We start from the raw sequence: 19,813 nt of genomic DNA, 5'->3' as shown, positions 1-19,813 counted from the left end.
TGGAGAGCTGAGTAGGTGCAGGAGTCAAGGACAGGATGTTTAGGTGCCTCAAATTAGAGCTTAAGGACTAGAGAAGTTATGGATAGCAGGAAAGGTGAACTTTTTGCATGGGCAAACATATGTAATATAATTAAGCATCAAGAATTACATTGGACTCAATTTCCTCATCTCTAAAATGGGGAAGGAAGGGTAGACAAGATAGCCCCCAAGGTCTTGTTCAGATCTAAATCTATGATCCTAAACTAGAGATTGATAAAAAGTTCCTACACAGGTTATTTGGGGGCCGGATGCCTGTTGGACTGTGAAAAGCCCATAACTTTCCTAACCTCCACTCACTTGAAAGATGATCTATACAAAGACTATTGTCCCATGGATCTCCTATCTATCATTGTCCGGGAGGAGGAGGAGGGCAGGAGGAGAGGACGTGCTGAGTTGGCTCATGGGGCATGGGAGGAGGGGCTGATGTCATGGCCTATGTCTGGTGTAACTAAAAGAAGCTGAATAAGCCCTCACCCTGATGTCCAGGACCACCAAGGGAAGTGAAACCTCTCCCCAGTCCCACCCCCAGCAGCTGTGTTGTGGAACAGCTGCATTCATACTCTCTCTCTCTCTCTCTCTTTCTCTCATACACACACACACACACACACACACACACACACACACACACACACACGACAGAGAACTCTATCCATGCTGGGCTATAGGAGAGGGACCTTATGGTGACCCATGAGTCATAATCATGAGGCAGATCCTGAGTTTGCTCTGGCGTTTAAATTGCTGAGGTCAAAGATGGTGATGTCTCCTAGTCCTCCCTCTCCCCTCCTCCCTTCCTGAGAAAGGTGTGCCTATTCTCTCCCCTATATCTCCATTCTTAGAACTTCCTTCACTTTGTTTCCCTTTTTTAAAACCTGTTTTCTAAGATAAATGCAACTAACCATTACATCCCTGATCTGTTTGTATTCCTCATACAAACTCTTCTGAGACAGATGATAGAGGGGAAAGTCTGAAAGACAGCAATAGGAGTTTGTTTTGCTTTGTTTTAAACTTCAGTACACATTTGTGGGAAAGATTTTTCCTGGCTGAAAGCTTGAATTGAACAAAAGAAAATTAGTGATTCATTTTTATAATTTTCCAGAGCAGGAAGAAAGAAAAATGTGGACCTGTAGATTTGAAGACAAACAGGTATGATATTTTACCAGATAGAACTGGTAGGAGAAGCTCTGCTTTGGTCATTCTTCCTTTCCATTTTCTTCTTGTATCAGGTGTGAAAGGAAAACCATTCTTCCAGAGAGCAAGAGTGAGAGAGAGATTCAAGGGAAAATCCAAGGGAAGAACAAAAGAAGTGTGTGGCAAGGGGAGAAGGATTAGGCAATGAAGAGTAACCAAGCCCTAATAGTCAGTCCACACTTAGACATAGAGGTATACACCTCCTAGACGATGAAAAGTCCTCCCTCCCAATTTCTGTATCTTAAAATAAAGATGGGATTCTCTATCCCCCTTTTAGTAGGCAGTGTGGCACAGTAGAATGTTTATGGATTTTGGAGTTTGTGGTCCTGGGTTCAAATACCATCCCTAACACCTTCTGCTTGTATGACTTTGGACAAATGGCTTGACTACTATGAACCTCAGATTCCTCATCTTGCCTTGATGGTCTCTGAAAGCCCTTCCAACACTAAATCTATGATTGGATAATTTACCAGACAAGATTCCTGCTCTGAAGGAATTTCTCTGGGCTAATCCCAGATACATATGATGGATGTCCTCAACTTCTTATTTCATGGAGCAGCTAGATGGTGCCATAGTGGATAGATCACTAGACCTAGAGTCAAGAAGACATCCTCCTAAGTTTAAATCCAGCCTCAGAACCTACTAGCTGTGTGACCCTGGGCAAGTCACTTAACCTCTGTTTGCTTTAATCCAATGGGAAAAAAAAAACATGGCAAACCACTCTAGTATCTTTGCTAAGAAAACCCCTTGGAATTTATGGTCCATAGGATCACAAAGAGTCTGACATAACCAAACAGCAACAACCTTATTTCATATGCTAATGGTTTTTTCCTATGATTTTTATGTAGTGGGTTAGGGAATGATCAGAGTAAAACCTTATTGGATTAGAGTACATTCTTTTCCTTCCTCCATAAATTTAGTGCCAACCTCACAATCTTTCTTTCCTCTGCATTTCTTGCCCTCATACTTGGGAATTTCAACATAGATATCAGGGCTCTCTCCATTGCCTTGACTCTCCAATTTCTCAATCTAATCTATTCCCATGACATACTCCACCTCAGTTACATTCAGAAATGACCTTGCCATTGCCCATGAGGATTTCCCTTACTTGTTCACAAACTCCAAATTTCTTTTATCTGACCATAATTTTTTATTACTCCATATTTTCCTTCTACCTTATGATCCCTAAACCTGTCCTTTGTCCTTATCATGATCTTCATGTCCTCCACAGTTCAATTCTTTTCCAGGCCATCATCCTGCCCTGGTTAAACTCATCCCCCCCTTTCTCATCATGACACCTTGGTATACTCTGCAGTCTACACTATCCTCTCTACCAAGTGTTCTTAACCTGGGGTCCTGAACTTGTTGGATTGCTTAAAAATATTTTGATGGTTGTATTTCAATATAATTGGTTTCCTTTATAATATATGGAGTTTATTTTATTCATTTAAAAACATTTTCCTGAAAAAGGGATCATCAGCTTCACCAAATTGCTAAGGGGGTAGAAAGGTTAAGAACTCTGTCTCTCATTCCTTTTCTGTTGTTCTAGAATTGATCATGCGATGCCAGCCCCATACTTTTGCCAACCACCATCTGCCTCTTGTGCTCTCGAACAGAGAAGGAAATAACAAAATTCTGTCCACTGGATCTGCTATAAACTTATGTCATCTAATCTCAACTGGGCTCTCACCACAGCAAGGCAAGTATTCTATTCCTTCATAATTGATTGCCTCTCACATTGTCCACGACATCCATTTCAAACATTCTTGCCTCTTATCCTCTGGTATCCCTCCTTTTACTCTCCTAGTTGAGAACCTTTGCCCATATATTAGAATTTTGTCATTAACCTCACCTCCTCATTCTCATTCACCTTGCATAACCAATCTGTTACCAAATCTTGTCATTTATGTAAATGACAATCTCCTTTATGTAAACTCTTCTCTCCAGTCACATAGCCTTGGTGTAGGCTCTCATCCCCTTTTGCCTGAACCACTGCACTCTCTTCCTGAAGTCTCTGGCAGTCCATCCTCTCCTCAGCAGCCAAGGGAATTTTTCTAAAGCACAGATCTGTTCATGTTCCTCCCCTTCCCATTCCATAAGGACCAGTGTCTCTATATTACCACTAACATTTTTTAAAGTCCTCCTTTGTAAAGCTTCTTTATAACTTGACCCCTTCCTACCTTGACTTTCCAATATTCTTATTTTTGACTCACCTCCATGTAGTCTGTGATCTACACCACACTACACTTAACTCCTTACTATTCTCATATATGATGCTCCATCTCCCACCTCCACACCTTTGCACTGGCTGAACCTAAGCCTGGAATGCTTTCCCTCCTCATTTCTGCCTCTTAAGTCCCCTGGCATTCTTTAAGATTCAGGATCCCACCTTCTGAAGAAGTCTTTTTGGTCTCCCTTCCTTTCCCCTTACCATTCTTAGTACCATCCCTCTGAGATTTCCTTCCATTATATTCTACATATTATCTTATATACATCTTTTTTTTTTGCATGTTGTTTTCCCCCATTAAAATATGAGCTCCTTGAGGGTAGGGATAATGGGGGTTTTTAGGTTTTGTTTCTTTTTGCAAGGCAAATGGGCTTAAGTGACTTGCCCAAGGCCACACAGCTAGGTAATTATTAAGTGTCAGAGGCCAAATTGAACTCAGGTACTCCTGACTCCAGGGCCCATGCTCTATCCACTGTGTCACCTAGCTGCCCCAGGGATAGTGTTTTTTGAATGATTCATTTCAGCTGTCTTATCATTTTTCAAAAGGCAGGAAGCTTCCTGAAGACCATGTGGAAATCATGTTTCTCACCTCAGTCTCTGAGGATCTGTGTCTCCTCTTCCTTCTATCTCTTTTTTGAGGGCCTACTCCAGCCCCAATTTAGCTTAGGAGTGGGGATGCGGAAATGAGGGTTAGTGATCAGGCAAGTAGGGAAGAGAGTTCATGAACTGATGACTGGAAAAGGTAGCCCAGGTCAGAGATTAGCGCATCCATCTCCCCACCTTCCTTGGGGAGGGAGGGTGTCCTCACCTGATACTCTTGAGAATCTCCTTGGGGCATAGGCCTTGTTCCTGTGCCATCTGGGTCAGATCCAACACGGCCAGGCTCAGACATTCTCCCTGCTCCTTGAGACTCAGCGTCAGATTCATCCTCCCACTGATGAAGTCATTTCGGGACTGTGGGAAGAAGCCCCTTTACTCTCCATGGGGAAACAAAACAAGAGCCATCCAGACCAATATTCTCATGAACTCATCCTTCACACTGAACTCTAGATTTGGAGTTAGGGCATCCCCACACACACAGTTGAATCATTTACTCCCCCTGTGACCTTAGGTGAATGACTTCCTTTTCCTGGAAACTTCCCTGTTTCCTTACCTATAAAATGGGGAGGTTGGACTGGATGGTCTGTGAGATCCCTTTTATCTCTAGACTTGAGTCCTATGACTTCTAGGATCTCAACTTCTTCATTTTTATTTGAAACTTCTTATGATCCTGTGACCCATCCAGGACAACCATACTACCATCTGGAGTACTGAGGCAGCAATAACTCATGATACAATTGACCTCCAGTACTGAACTGGTCCCTCTTTCTATTTTGACCATGGTGTGGACAAACTCCTTTTCCCCTACATGCTGAGACTGGGTTGAAAAGAAAAATGAGATCTGGTTCTGGGAGCCCTTACTAGGACCGAAGTAGTGACTGGATTTTGTTGTTATAGATGACAGTGCTGATGACTCTTAATCACATTTATTAAGATCTGCACAACAGGGGCGGCTAGGTGGCACAGTGGATAGAGCACCGGCCTTGGAGTCAAGAGTACCTGGATTCAAATCCGACCTCAGACATTTAATAATTACCTAGCTGTGTGGCCTTGGGCAAGCCACTTAACCCCATTGCCTTCAAAAAATCTAAAAAAAAAAAAAGATCTGCAGAGCACTTCCTTATAATAAACTTATGAAATTGGTGATTCAAATATTATTGCACCCATTTTGCAAAGAGGAAAACTGGAGCACCAATTATATTCACATCAGAAAACCTCTTCAGACTCCTATAACAATTATAACTAGTATGGCAATCCCATATTATATGGGATATATGATAGAGAATACTTCCTTCCCATGATTTGCCCTAAACTGATTATCAAGATTACCATTACCAACTCCCAGTCCTTTCCATGATCTACCAAGAGTCTCACTGTTCTAGGTCTTGCTACATCTCCTGTTACATAGAGTAAAGTGGAGGTGTGACTATGCCCATCTCAACAGGCTGCCTGCCAGGATTGGGGAAACACATTTCCCTTGAAATCAGGACAGGCACTCCCCTGCCTCTGTTTCCCAATCTGCTTTTACTCATTCATAGTTACCATTCAAGTGCTTATACTTTATTTCTCCTTTGATGAGTTTCTCATTGATGTATGAGTTCCTTCTAAGGTTGTCAATCACATCTTAACAGCCCTAAGAAGTCAATCCATGCAAATAAATATTCTATCACTAATGAAAGTTGATCTTGGTCCTAGACTGAGATATCTCATACTGTGGTTCCCAGGTCAGCAAGGGGATGTGGGGAAAATCTGAATTGCCTTTTGCAATGCCTCTCCCCTGCTTATGTCCTTGTTATACAAGTGATGGGGGTGTCTTCTGATTTGTAGGGGGGGGGGGACTGACCTGAGCAAAGAGATACTCGAGGACCGGAAAGTCCAGGATGGCATTGGCTCTGTCCTTCTGCAGCCCAAAGCGGTAACACTTCTCCACACCAAACCAGTTTGGAAAGAAAAAGCTAACGGAAGAACAAGACAAATCCTGAGTCACAGGGCAAAAAAGAGAGGGACAGGATCCACTTCTCCCTGGATTATGGGTCTTGAGGGGACTACCTAAGGTCATTGAATTATTCCTCTATCTGAAGAGCACCTGAGCCCTCACCTCAGAAGAGGGGAAGAAGAGCCATCTCTTTTATCCCAATAAAGTTAGCAAAAAGAGATTCCCAGACTTTCCTAAAACATCATTCCCCTTGCATTAAGAGTCAAAACATTCAGTTCTACAGAGACTATATGAACTTAGCAAGTGTCCTCTCCTCCCTGGGCCTCTGCTTCCTCATCTTTAAATTGAAGGAGTTGGACTTAATGATCCCTAAAGGACCTTGTAGTTTGGAAATTATATGTCCTATTCCAATTCAGACATTCCATGCTTAAAAGACCTATGTAGAGTTGTAGGGCACTCTATGTTTCATGTTCTAAAGACCCTCCAAAATCTGATATTCTGTGATCTAAGGACCCTCCCAGCTCAGATATTCTGTGTTCTAGGGACCCTCCCAGCTCAGACATTCTGTGTTCTAAGGATGCTCCTAGCTCAGACATTCTGTGTTCTAGGGACCCTCCTAGCTCTGATATTCTATGTTCTAAGGTTCCCCAGCTTGGACATTGTGTGTTCCGAGGGCCTTCCAAACTCTGATGTTCTATGTTCTGACAGCACCCCCTTCCTCCAGCTCAAAATCTTGTGATTTAAGGTAGTCTTGACCTGGAAGACAAGCTAGGACTAGAGACAGGCTTGTATGGCGGAGGCATCTGTGCAGATAGCATCTGGAGGAAACCTCAGCTCCTCCTCTCCCTCCCTCCCTTCCTCTTCACTGCTTTTGTCCCCACCCCACCTCAACCCCATACCGGATCCTGTAAAAGAGGACTTGTATGGTAGAATCTTCCACTGTGAAGATATGGTTGGGTGGGAACCAGCAGGACAGGTCTTCAGTGGCCAGGGCAAAGAGAGCATGGCAAACAGGAAGGATACCTGCAAGAGGCAGAGGATGGGTTCACTCAGGTTGGAGACTGGGGAGTGGGAAGGGAGACCTTTCTAGCTCAAAGTGATTTTAGAGGGGTCTGGGACTGGGTAGGGGAGGAGGCCAGCCCTGGTGATGGGATGGGGGTACTGTGGAGTCTAGCCTAAGGAAAGGGTAGGGACTTCAGTGGGGTTCAGTGAGGAGGTGGGGCATCAGAAGGAAAATGGGGCTCGCTAAGTCAAGTAAAACTCAAGCATTAAGTGCCTGCTGTTTCATTTACTGTGCTAAGTACTAGCATAAGAGCAGTGAGGACACAGGGCTTTAGTGAGGATCATAAAACTTCAGTTGAGACCTAAGGCTCAATGGGAGAATGAGAGCTCAGTAAGACTGGGGGGAGCTCAGTGAGAGCAGAGTTCAGTGAAGGGAATAGGGCTCAGCTGAAAGGGGATGGGCGCTGAATAGTGGGATAAGCCTCACGTGGGCAGATGGGGGCTCCACAGGGGCATAGAATCTCATTGAAGGGATGGAAGCTTAATAAGGAGATGGAGGCTCAGTAGGGATATGAGGGGGATCATGATTTTCTTTAATCAGATCCTGTTCCAAACTTGGAATCAACAGCCCTCCAACTTGATTCTCCCCCTCCCACTCTGCTCACCACAGGCCTTGGCAGCCTGCATGCAGAGTTCTTCAGCAGAATATTCTCCGAAGGAGAAGGTGAGGACCTTTGGGGATGCTGGGTTTCGGGGACACAGGAACACTTGCAGAGAGCCAGCCTCACTGGAGGACAGGCTGTAGGATCGCTGTTCAATCAGGGGGGTGTCCTCACCCAGAGGTGCCATGACAGCCTCAAGCCTGGGAGAAGAGAGAGCAGAAAATGGTGGTACTCTCTGCCCTGGTCTCAGTCAGGGAGACAATGATGCCCAATGGGTAGGAGACCCAAAAGAAGAAGTGGGATGACAGCTCCTCCCTCTCACTTTGTGGGAACAAGGTAGTTCCCCCTGGGGTTTTGGCTATACGCGGTTAGTCTTGGTGCTGCCAATAGAGCCTAGGGTCCTAGGTTTCCCTATTCCTCTGAGCCAGGTGGTCCCTGTCCTCCTCAGATACACCTACCTGGAGAAGAAACATGGCTAGGGAGATGGTATCCCAGGGTGATGACTTGGTCAGCAAGCAAAAGATAGAGGGTTTGGGAACAAGTTTGAATATTAGGAGAGCCTAATCTATCCAGGAGTACTTTGTCTACATCTTTGGGTTTGTCAACTCTGTGACCGTGATAAGATACCTTCATTCAGACACCTTCTACCCTCTACCAGAGAACATCTAAATCCCTGGGTTTGGCATTCAAAGTCCAGTAATCTAGACTCAACTGTACCAAGTGTTTGGTTGGCCAAAGAGATGAGTGGAATAGCAGCTGTGGAGTAGGGGGTAGGGAGGAGGAGGATGAGAATGAAGAGTTTAGGGTGTAGGAAGTAAACAGATGGGTGGCTGATCATTTGGAGTAGCTGTGGTCAGAGGATCATATACTGGCAGCTAGAACTCTAGTCCCATCTCCTCATTTTATAGAAAAAGAAAGCAAGGCCAAGAAAGGCGACATCATCTAAGCTACCAAGGCAAAGCCTCCCATGGCCCCTGATGTTCTCAGGTGGTCTGCCACCCACACACTACAGAGACCCAGCCCTGCTTACCTTCTCACCGCAGATAAGACAGAACATGCTCCAGATGATCTATTCTTGGGCAGGTGAAGGTAGCCCGCAAGTCAAGTGTCTGCTGCACACGCAATTCTCTCCTGGGGCTGCTAGAGAGACAATTTAGCCGGAATACACAGTTCATGACCCATGAACCTCACAACGCAACTGGACATAAAGCAGATGGGATGTGAAGTTGAATGGGAGTTCCCCCTTCTTGAAACTAGAGGTAAAACTCAGGCCATGTGGATTGTAGATCCGGGGGAGAGGGCTGAACTTGGAGTCAGGAGGAAGTAGACCTTATTCCAGATACTTCTACCTGTGTTACATCAACAAATCTCTTAACCTCTCAGATCTCAGTTTCATCATCCCGAAAATGAGAGGAAATGAAGAAATGATCTCTACAATCCCTTTAAGTTTAGAGTCTCTGGTCATAAGACTGAGGGACAGCCACTGCCACCCAAAGAACTTTTGCTTTTGGTTTCAGGGTCTTCCTGCTCTACTTTATATCTCCTCCCATCCCCATCATGGGGCCCTAAGGCAAGTCTGCCTCTCCCATACCACAGGGCAGGTCTGGGGTACCTACCTGGCTGAAGCTTCCAGGGAGGGAGTCGATCCCTATGGAGAAGACAACTCTATGAATTCTTTCTTATTGTGTGAGAAGAAAATCCCCCAGCCCCATGGGCTCTTTTGTTGGACACCCCCTTCCCCCTTAGAGATACTTGATTTCCTGCTTAAGAGCTTTGACTTACAGAAAGTCTACAGGGGGTGGAGGAGCACGTCTGAGAGGAAGCTGAGCTCACACAGAGTCACAAAATATCAGAGCCGGAAGGCATCCTACACACAAACAAGTCCTACCTCCTCAGTGACAGAGGGGGAAACCAAGACCCACAGAGAAGGTACTTGCCCAAGGACAGAATGAGTCAGGGACAGAATGAAGAACTGAACTTGGACATTTTGGCTTCTAGGATGGAATTCTATCCACAATAATTTTAATGAGCACCTACTATGTGATTTTTTTTTTTATATAAAGGGTCTAGCTAGATGCTGCAGACAAAAAGGAATAGATTGGTTCGATTCTGGAGACCCAGAGCATTATAGGAAGCAAAATACCAAAAGGTATTTTGGTATTTTGGTATCCATTTGGGCCCTGGAAGCCAGTAAGCAGTAGCTCAGTTTAGTCTAAGCCCTTTTTACCTATGAAGAGAATCGAGAGAGGAGGGGAGAAGGAGAATCCAAGGAAGACTGGTGATACTCTTTCATTCTAATGTTTCCCAGGATAAGAAAGACATTTCAGGCAGAAGGAACCGTGTGGGCAAAGAAGTAAAGATGAATCATCTGTAGGATGCAGAATGTATGAAGTGTCATCCAATTTGGGCAAAGTAGAGGATGCCCATATTTTAGGGGCTAGTTATGAAGCATATCATCCTGATACCTGGTTACTGGACCCAGATGGTTCTGGAGAAGAAAGTGAGACTGGTGACTTAGCACAATACTCCCTTACTCAAATCCAGTTCACTTGCTTGTCATGGCATCACCTCCCTGATTCTTTGAGGCCAAAGGACAAACTTCATATCATCATAATTCCTTTGAAAATATTTCTTCACCTAAAATAAGAATAATTGTCTTACTTGCTTCTCAGAGTTGCCACGAAACTCAAACAAGGTCATGTATGTAAGGTTAGAAATGGTCCAAGGATAAGTAACTAGTCTGCCATTGTTCTGCAATATTTAATGTTCCTTGCACTACTGAAGCAGAGAATAGACTTTTTCTAACTGAATAGAATATCATGATGTAATTTCATCTGCTCTAGTCTCACCAGAAGTATTTGGGGATTTGGGGGCAACTCTAGTAGGAAACAAAATAATAAGAATAAACCTACCTTATCTTGTTCCCATATGGCCATCATTTCTTTGAGCAGGTCTACATATCTGGAATACTTAATCATTCCATATAGTTCAAATATTTAGTATAGTGATATCTATTTAAAAACTTGGTTCTTGGGGCAGCTAGATGGCACAGTGAACAAAGCACCAGCCCTGGAGTCAGGAGTACCTGGGTTCAAATCCAGTCTCAGACACTTAATAATTACCTAGCTGTGTGGCCTTGGGCAAGCCACTTAACCCCATTTGCCTTGAAAAAAACTAAAAAAAAAAAAAAAAAAACTTTGTTCTTCACTATTGTTCTATTAGAAACCAGAAGGAACGGGAATTCAGGGAAGCCTGGAGGGATTTGCATGAACTGATGCTGAGTGAGATGAGCAGAACCAGAAAAACACTCTACACCCTAATAGGAACATGGGGGCGATGATCAACTTTGATGGGCTTGCTCATTCCATCAGTGCAACAATCAGGGACAATTTTGGGCTGTCTGCAATGGAGAATACTATCTGTATCCAGATAAGGAGCTGTGGAGTTTGAACAAAGTTCAAGGACTATTCCCTTTAATTTAGGGGAAAAAAACAGATATCTTATTGTCTGATCTTGTTATCACTTATACTTTTTGTTTCTTCCTTAAGGATGTGATTTCTCTCTCATCACACTCATTTTGGATCAATGTATAACATGGGAACAAAATAAAGACTGACAGATTGCTTTCTGGTGGGGGGGAGGGAAGTAAGACTGGGAGAAAAATTTTAAAACTCAAATAAAATTTTTAATAAAAACTTTGTTCTTAAATTTATATTTATATTTATTTATTTTTTATATATTGTTAGTTGTGAGCAATAGTTCTGTTTGTTATAGGTGCTGGATCCAGTAACAATTTATCTGTTTAATTCAAGGATATCTTGGGGGTTTGTATTTGTAGTAAGACAATTTGTTGTCTCTAAGTTTAGGAAGAATCTTGTTATCATTCCAGCCATTCATCATGTCATTCCAAGTATTTGAGGACTACTACCTTTTTTCGACTTGCAGTAATAAACTATACAGGTAGGTAACTATTGCATAATCCACATCAATCAAGGGATAAACTTCCGTAATTCTGATGGAGATGATATGATCCTGAATCAATATCATAAATCTCTAAAACAAATTGGTCTGACAACCATTTGGTCAATGTTTTTATTCATAGGTATATTGGTGGAGTTCACTGGGATGTTTTCTGTGGAGGGCCATTTGATTTTACTCTTAGACCTCTTTCTTTTTTTTTCTTTAGAGAAGACTTTTAATTATATTAGGAAAATACAGGGGTATCTATCTGTTGTCAGCTTTTGTTTTTTTCCTTTGTGAATTGAGATATGTTTTTCTATAGATGTATTTCTATAAAATTTTATCCTATTTATGGAATGCTCTGAAAACATCTCTTACTGTTTTTCTTTTCTGATCTTTGCATAGGGGCCTCGGATAAACGAGACCTGTGTTTTATTAACGTTATTAACATTGCATATGTTTTATTTGAATAGCTCCTAAATCACTTATCTTTTTACTATACTAAAAGTATAGATTAAGACTAGTTTTACACAGGTGATTTTTGTTTTGTGAGAATGCGGATTAATTGTCTTGCCCAAAGTCACATAGCTAGTAAGTAATTGAGGGCAGAGTTGAACTCGGGTCCTACTGACTCCAAGATCAGTGGTCTATCCACTGTGCCACCTAGCTGCATATGTGAAATGTTCTAATTCTATTAGACTCAGTTTTCTCTTTGTGTTCAATGTGACATTCCTGGAGAAGAATAGGCTATTTGCTTCTTTTTTTTTTTTTAAGGTTTTTGCAAGGCAAGTGGGGTTAAGTGGCTTGCCCCAAGGCCACACAGCTAGGTAATTATTAAGTGTCTGAGGTCAGATTTGAACTCAGGTACTCCTGACTCCAGGGCCGGTGCTCTATCCATTGCACCACCTAGCCACCCCAGAATAGGCTATTTATAAGTATTGTCTTTATTCATTAGTTCAACTTGGACTCCTGATTCAAGTTCAAGGCTTTCAAGGTCTATTTTTCCTTGGTGTATATTAATTTTAAACTCATTTCTAGGGGCGGCTAGGTGGCATAGTAGATAAAGCACCGGCCCTGGAGTCAGGAGTACCTGGGTTCAAATCTGGTCTCAGACACTTAATAATTACCTAGCTGTGTGGCCTTGGGCAAGCCACTTAACCCCATTTGCCTTGCAAAAAACCTAAAAAACAAAAACAAAAAAAAGCTCATTTCTAAATGATATTTTGATATCATCAGAGAAATGACTGCTTAATGTGCCTTTTGGTAGAGTCATAGAATTTAATTCATGAACATTGTAATTAATAGATATCAGCATGCTAGTATTGTCAGAATCCCTTGATCCATTTTATATCTATAAAAGGCCTTTCATATATGCTCATATCTCCTAAGGTGGTAACACCAGATGCAAAACACCAGGAACCTGTTTCTGGAAGAAGATGTTTAGCATTCTCCCCTCTTAGGAGTCAGGGTAGTCTTTTCCATTGACTGCCTACCTGGAACAGGTTGCACTTTTCAAACCACCAACCTGGGATAGTCTTGCTCTCTTTCCAGCAGTTGCCAGAGGGTAAAAAGCCCTGTGCACCCACCATATGAGCACCATGAATTAAATTAGATGGAGGGAAGGAATACAGGCCTTATGGTCCTGAGAAATGGTTTTTAGAATTTTGGACTGCTTCACTTATCCTTTACCTTTCTAGGCATCTGTAGAACAGTCCCTGGTAATGGAAACTCCAACCTTGGATTTCAGGCTAGATGGTGCTGAGAGGTCCACAGGGAAGTCTTGAGAAGCCAAGGGACCAAGAGGTAAACCCTTGGATTTTGGGGTTTGGAATAAGGTAGAATTGATTGTGATGGAGGAAATGAATTAAGTCACAAACCTAATTCCCCTTCCTTCTCAAGTGATCAAGATGGGATGGAGGTAGGGGGAGAGGGATAATATCCTTGTGTATTACAGAGGTATATTTTTGAAGTAAATATTCCTTTGTAAAAGTTAATCTGACTGTTAAGTGTGCATGGGACCTCTAAAATTAGGAAGGGGAAACATCATCGGTGGGGGTTTAAGTCAATGGCAGAGAGATTGGACAAACTCAAACTCCATTTTCATTTGTCCTTCATTTTTGAAGGGAACCAATGATATCAAAGGGTGGTGTTTTGACTTCTGCATGGACTGGATTGAAGTGAGGCTGAGTTGTACATAATCCTAAACCTCACTCTCTCTTCCTGAGCTATTGAAGTCCAGTGGCAAGACAAAGGTCAGGATGACTGGAAAAGGGAATGCATCTTCCATGTCTAATCAAGCTCTGGCCCTACAGAGCACCTGCTTTAGCCATCTGCAAGGTTGTTGGTACAAATTACTCTCATCCATCCGTTCTACCAAGTGAAGTCTTTACATGCTTGTTTAACTCAGTGATGGGTCTGAGGCCCCTTGTGATTGCCTTCAACCTATTTAGCCTGTCCACCGAGAAAGTTTACTTGGGTGTAACCACTCTATATATCACAGTTTCTTGGAGTCACAGATAAGAGTGGGGTGGAGATGCACACCAAAGGTGAATGAGCAGCTCTGAAAAGGGCTCTCACAGCAGAAGTGTTAATTCTCCTTAAATACCCCATCATCCCCAAACCCCTCTTAAAGCTACTTAAAGGAGAAGTGAAATGTAAAAGATCTGGCCTTCAATTTCACATATATTTATAATAAGTGACTAGAAGAGCTATTAGTGCAGAAATAAGTTCAAAGTTTGGCAATCACCAATAAAGGAGTGATACATTTGATTTTGGTGCTCCCCCTTGAAATAATTAACCAATAGACAATGAGTCATTTCTTTATTCTCCTAGGACTTTTTAGCAAACCCTTAATACTTTGTATAAAGTATATAAACACATAATTGACTTAAATCTGTAGGGGTCAATGGTGTTCTCATCTTCTAGTAATAAAAATATGATGTCTTGTTAAGAAAGAGGGAGTCTAAGGAGTGGCTAGGTGGCATAGTGGATAAAGCACCGGCCCTGGAGTCAGGAGTACCTGGGTTCAAATCCAGTCTCAGACAATAATTACCTGGCTGTGTGGCCTTGGGCAAGCCACTTAACCCCGTTTGCCTTACAAAACCCTTTAAAAAAAAAAAAAGAGGAAGTCTAGAGACTCCAGGTTATGATAGTGACATAAAAGACCTTGGTAAAGGCCAATTCCCCTGCTAAAGATCCCAATGGACAATTTAAATGAGTATAATAATCAAGAGAACCAAAGGGAAACACTAGCAAATTCCTCTATATAGTCAAGAGCTGCGAAAGTTGTCTGGAAGCTTGAGTAGATACTGAGCAAGGATGTGACAAAGGGTTCAAAGTCAGTAAATCTCAAACACTTCAAACTGGCAAGGTCTTGGCCTTGACTGTCAAGATTCACCATCAGAGATGGACTCAGGAAGTTTCTATACAGATAAATAGGCCAGGCAGTGGATTCATGCTTCCAGGGGTTTCTGAGAAGCTAGGAGTCTCTCAGAGACCTAGAAGGGGTTCAAGCCAGTCAGCCAGTCAACTGACTGCTCAGGAAATGAGATAGCAAAGTATCTGGGATGTTCTTACAAAGTTGTAGAGGGCTTCCAGGAAGTCTAAAATCGTTATGATCTTTGATATCCAGTTAAAGATTTAAAGAGAGGGGTGGAGGGGGGAAAGAAGAATGAGAGACAGACAGACAGACAGACAGACAGACAGATTCAGAGCCGTAGCAGAGACAGAGACATCCCCTGGTTGATGATTGTCCAGAAGGAAGAGTAGAGTCAATGGCAATCTCTTCATCAGGCCACCAGGATATAGAGATGGAAGCCTGGATATCACCTCAAACACTCCATCCAGATTTATGGAAGGGTACAGTGGTGGGGTAGCTAAGTGGTATAGTGGTTAGAATGCCAGGCCTGGAGTCAGGAAGACTTCTCTTTATGAGTTCACATCTGGCCTCAGACACTACCTGTGTGTTTCTGGGCAAGTCACTTTATCTGGTTTGCCTCAGATTTCCTATCTCTCCAATGAACTGCAGAAGAAGATGAAACCACTCCAGTAACTTTGTCAAGAAAACCCCAAATGAGGTCATAAAGAGTTGGACAAGACTGAAAAAAATAACTGAAAGCAATAACATCAGTAGTGGTATCCAAACTGTGGAGGACAAGGAAGAGTCAGAACCTGCTTACTTCATGCACGAGTGCAAATGGGGATGGAGCCCAGAACTAGCACAAAAATCCCAATTCTGTCACTGAACGGGAAAATTTTAATTTTTAAATTAAATATGGGTTAAGAAGCTCCTCAAAGGTAACTCTTCAAAGGAGAAATAGGAGTTTAAGTAGTTCATTGGGGAAACAAAGCATAACTTGCTACAAGGATTTCCAGAATACATTGAAGAAAAGAAGCAAGGGATATTTTTTGCCTTTTATGTTTTTATTAATGTTTTATTTGTTTTCCAATTATATGCAATAATAGTTTCTACCTATCATTTTCTGTAAGGTTTTGAATTTTACAATTTTTCCTCTACCCTCTCTTGCCTCCCCCATCCCCCCCACAGAAAGCAATCTGATAATCTTTACACTGTTTTCATGCTGTATATTGAACAAAATTGAATATGTTGGGAGAGAAATCATATCCTTGAGGAGAAAATAAAATATTAGAGATAGCAAAATTATGCAGCACATAAGATACTTTTGTTTTAAAAAAATTGAAAGTAATAGACTTTGGTCTTTGTTTAAATTCCACAGTTCTTTCTCTGGATACAGATGGTATTCTCCCTCCCAGGTACTCTAAAATTGGTCCTGATTATTGCATTGGTGAAATGAGCAAGTCCATTAAAATTGACCATCACCCCCATGTTGCTGTTAGGGTGTACAGTGTTTTTGTGGTTCTGCTCATCTCACTCAGCATCAGTTTATGCAAATCCCTCCAGACTTCCCTGAATTCCCATCTCTCCTGGTTTTTAATAGAACAATAGTGTTCCATGACATACATATACCACAGTTTGCTAAACCATTCCCCAATTGATGGACATTCACTCGATTTTCAATTCTTTGCCACCACAAACAGGGCTGCTATGAATATTTTTGTACAAGTGATGTTTTTACCCTTTTTCATGATGTCTTCAGGGTATAGACCCAGTAATGGTATTGCTGGATTAAAGGGTATGCACATTTTTTGGGCATACTTCACTATTGCTCTCCAGAAAGGTTAGATGAATTCACAGCTTCACCAACAATGTATTAGTGTCCCAGATTTCCCACATCCCTTCCATTATTGAATATTCTCCTTTCTGATCATATTGACCCATCTGAGAGATGTGTGGTGGTACCTCAGAGCTGATTTAATTTGCATTTCTCTAATCAGTAATGATTTAGAGCAATTTTTTTTTTGCAAGGCAATGGGGTTAAGTGGCTTGCCCAAGGCCACACAGCTAGGTAATTATTAAGTGTCTGAGGCCAGATTTGAACTCAGGTGATCCTGACTCCAGGGCCAGTGCTCTATCCACTGTGCCACCTAGCTGCCCAAAATTAGGACTCTTGAAGGAAAAAACTCTGTGTAAGTCTTTATTTCAAGAATATTTACTAGAAGTAACATGCTAGGAATTGCTTAACTACAAGGACTTCCAGAACACATTGAAGAAAAGAAGCAATTAGGTGGCACAGTGGATAGGGCATCAGCCCTGGAGTCAGGAGGACCTGAATTCAAATCCAACCTCAGACATTTAATTGCCTAGCTGTGTGACCTTGGGCAACTTACTTAACTGCATTGCCTTAAATAAAAATTAAAAAAAAATTTTAATGACAGAGCTCTTGAAGGGAAAAAAACTCTTTATTAATCTTTATTTCAAGTATATTTACTATAAGTATCATATTGTTGGATTCTGATTTTAAATCCATTCTGCTTTCTTTTCCATTTAATGAGTAAAATCATTCTATCACATTTGATTGTTTATCATATATTTACCTCTATCTTAGACTCATAACTTTTTTTTGTCTTTGTCCCCCATTCCTTTGTTTATAAAGAAGGTGAAAGAGAAAAAACTGTTAACATAATTGAAGAAGTCAGCATATTCTCTTCTCCTCCTAGTCCAAACCTAACATCGATTCTTAAATTTTCTTTCCTTTAAAAATATTCTCCTTTATGAACCACTCTCAAGTTATGTGTTTTGCTTGTTCCTATTTCCTTCCCATCTCTATTTTTCTCTTAAATTTCCCCTTTTCTCTCTTATGGCCAGTTCTCATTTGACCAGTTCAGAGAAGTGTAAAGTTCTTGAGATGCTGTTTACTTTTCCTTGACCCCTCCTCCATGTCTTGTACACTCGGTGCACCCCAACTGTGAAAAATAATAATTTCCTCTTTCCCATTTATTCCTTAATGTATTCCCTTCTCTATCCTTTTTTATTTTCTCTTTTAAAACAAACCAAACAGAAGAAAATGATGCTTAGGTCTCATGTTTGTCTTTCTTCAATCCCTCTGTGATCCTTAAAGACAGAAAGATTCTGGAGAGACATTTAATGTTCCTTCACCTCCCTCTCAGAATGCAAACATTTTATCATTATTTATTCCCTTTCACTTGTACAAAGCATTTACTTTATTATTACTATCACTAATAATAATAATGTATATTTTAAAATATTTCTAAGTTTCTCTTGTCTCCTGGGTTTATTTTTAAAATTCTATCCACTCTGAACTTTTCATCAGGAATTTCTGAAAATTCTTTATATGGAAGGTTCATTTTTCCCCTCGTAGTATTCCATTAAGTTATTTTTTTTTTTTGGTAAGGCAATGAATGGAGTTAAGTGGCTTGCCCAAGGCCACACAGCTAGGTAATTATTAAGTGTCTGAGGTCGGATTTGAACTCAGGTACTCCTGAATCCAGGGCTGGTGCTCTATTCTCTGCGCCACCTAGCTGCCCCTTCTATTAAGTTTTACTATTAAGTTTTACATTTTAAATAGACTACTTCAAAATTTTCTCTTTTCTATGGTAGTTACATCAAAATCTTGTGGCTATAGTTCCTTGGTATTTCTTGAACTCTTTCTTTCTAGCTACATATAGTAGTTTTTCTTTGGATTAGAGGCTCTAGACTTTAGTTATTAGATGTTTTCAGTTTGAAATTTCAGGACATGATAGGTGGATTATTTCTAGTCTCACTTTTACCTTTGTTTCTAATAGATTCTCTTAAGATTCTTGAAATAATGCTATCTGGGTTTTGTTCTTGTTTTGCGTTTTCTTTTTAAATTTGGTCTTGGTTTCCAGTGAATCAAAATTAGACTTAGCTCAATGACTATATTTGATAGTAAAATCCTCTCCAAATAAATGAATATGTAAATACTTAATATCCAGGGTGGCTAGGTGGCACAGTGGATAGAGAATCGGCCCTGGAGTCAGGAGTACCTGAGTTCAAATCTGGCCTCAGACACTTAATAATTACCTAGCTGTGTGGCCTTGGGCAAGCCATTTAACCCTATTGCCTAGCAAAAACCTAAAAAAAAAAAACAACCCCCAATATCCATACTAGAAGGAATAGAAAGGTACATATATTTTATATGTTCAACAACTAAAATGTTTCCTAAAGACTATTTTACATAGCTAACTGGGACCACAGGACTGGAGAACAGAGAAGACTTCTACTACCCTCCAAATGTGTGTGTACAAATTGGGTATGACAGTTCCACAGATGTCTTTCCAGCTATATTTTCTGTATAATAAGGATCCTATCTTTGATGTGTGTTACTTTTTTTGATGGACTCCAAAATGATAACTGGTAGAAAACAAGTTTATCTGCTACCTTTGCTTTTTAGATCTTTTAGTGATCTTTTTTAGATCTTTTAGATCTTTTTAGATCTTTAGAGTGTAACAACAGGCTGAAGGGGATGACACAATGACACAGGAGAGTGGAATGTTCCCGTGTTTACTCAAGATTGTCTAACAAAGGGGATAAGGAGGCTTTTCTCTCTGCTATGGGGCTATTTGAACCAACACAGACACTTTATTGGGTTATCATTAGGAAAAGAAGGGAGACCTCCTTGATTGATTTTAAGAATAAAGGCAAAAAAAACTAAGGAATAATTAATATTTAAAGGATACATGCAACATGATATAGACATAATCTTCCCAGGAAATTTTCTTAAATTATTTGGAAAATGCCAGATGATTGGTTTTGAATTATTTTGTCAAGTGCCTTATTGAGGTCCTTATAGAGACTTT

At 41.2% G+C, this 19,813-nt stretch overlaps 1 protein-coding gene across 3 annotated transcripts in view; it reads right to left on the bottom strand.

Moving 5' to 3' along the window:
- JAK3 (Janus kinase 3) overlaps window positions 1-9,421 on the bottom strand; it is a 35,251-nt gene extending 25,830 nt beyond the window's left edge. The window contains exons 1-6 of one of the 3 annotated variants that reach the window (XM_074204854.1): window positions 9,271-9,421; window positions 8,685-8,794; window positions 7,658-7,854; window positions 6,890-7,013; window positions 5,898-6,009; window positions 4,263-4,408 (exon numbers count right to left, since the gene is read on the bottom strand). In XM_074204854.1, the coding sequence (XP_074060955.1) occupies window positions 4,263-4,408; window positions 5,898-6,009; window positions 6,890-7,013; window positions 7,658-7,841 (566 nt within the window). In that variant the 5' untranslated portion in view covers window positions 7,842-7,854; window positions 8,685-8,794; window positions 9,271-9,421. Of the gene's footprint in view, window positions 1-4,262; window positions 4,409-5,897; window positions 6,010-6,889; window positions 7,014-7,657; window positions 7,855-8,684; window positions 9,164-9,270 lie in introns of those variants that run through there. The other 2 variants (XM_074204856.1, XM_074204855.1) reach the window with 2 other exon arrangements.
- Between the last annotated feature and the right edge of the window lie 10,392 nt (window positions 9,422-19,813).

Source organism: Macrotis lagotis, chromosome X, assembly GCF_037893015.1.
Source record: "Macrotis lagotis isolate mMagLag1 chromosome X, bilby.v1.9.chrom.fasta, whole genome shotgun sequence".
Classification (NCBI taxonomy): Eukaryota; Metazoa; Chordata; class Mammalia; order Peramelemorphia; family Peramelidae; genus Macrotis; species Macrotis lagotis.
Note: the sequence above shows the minus strand (reverse complement) of the source record. Positions and strands in the feature narration are given on the sequence as shown.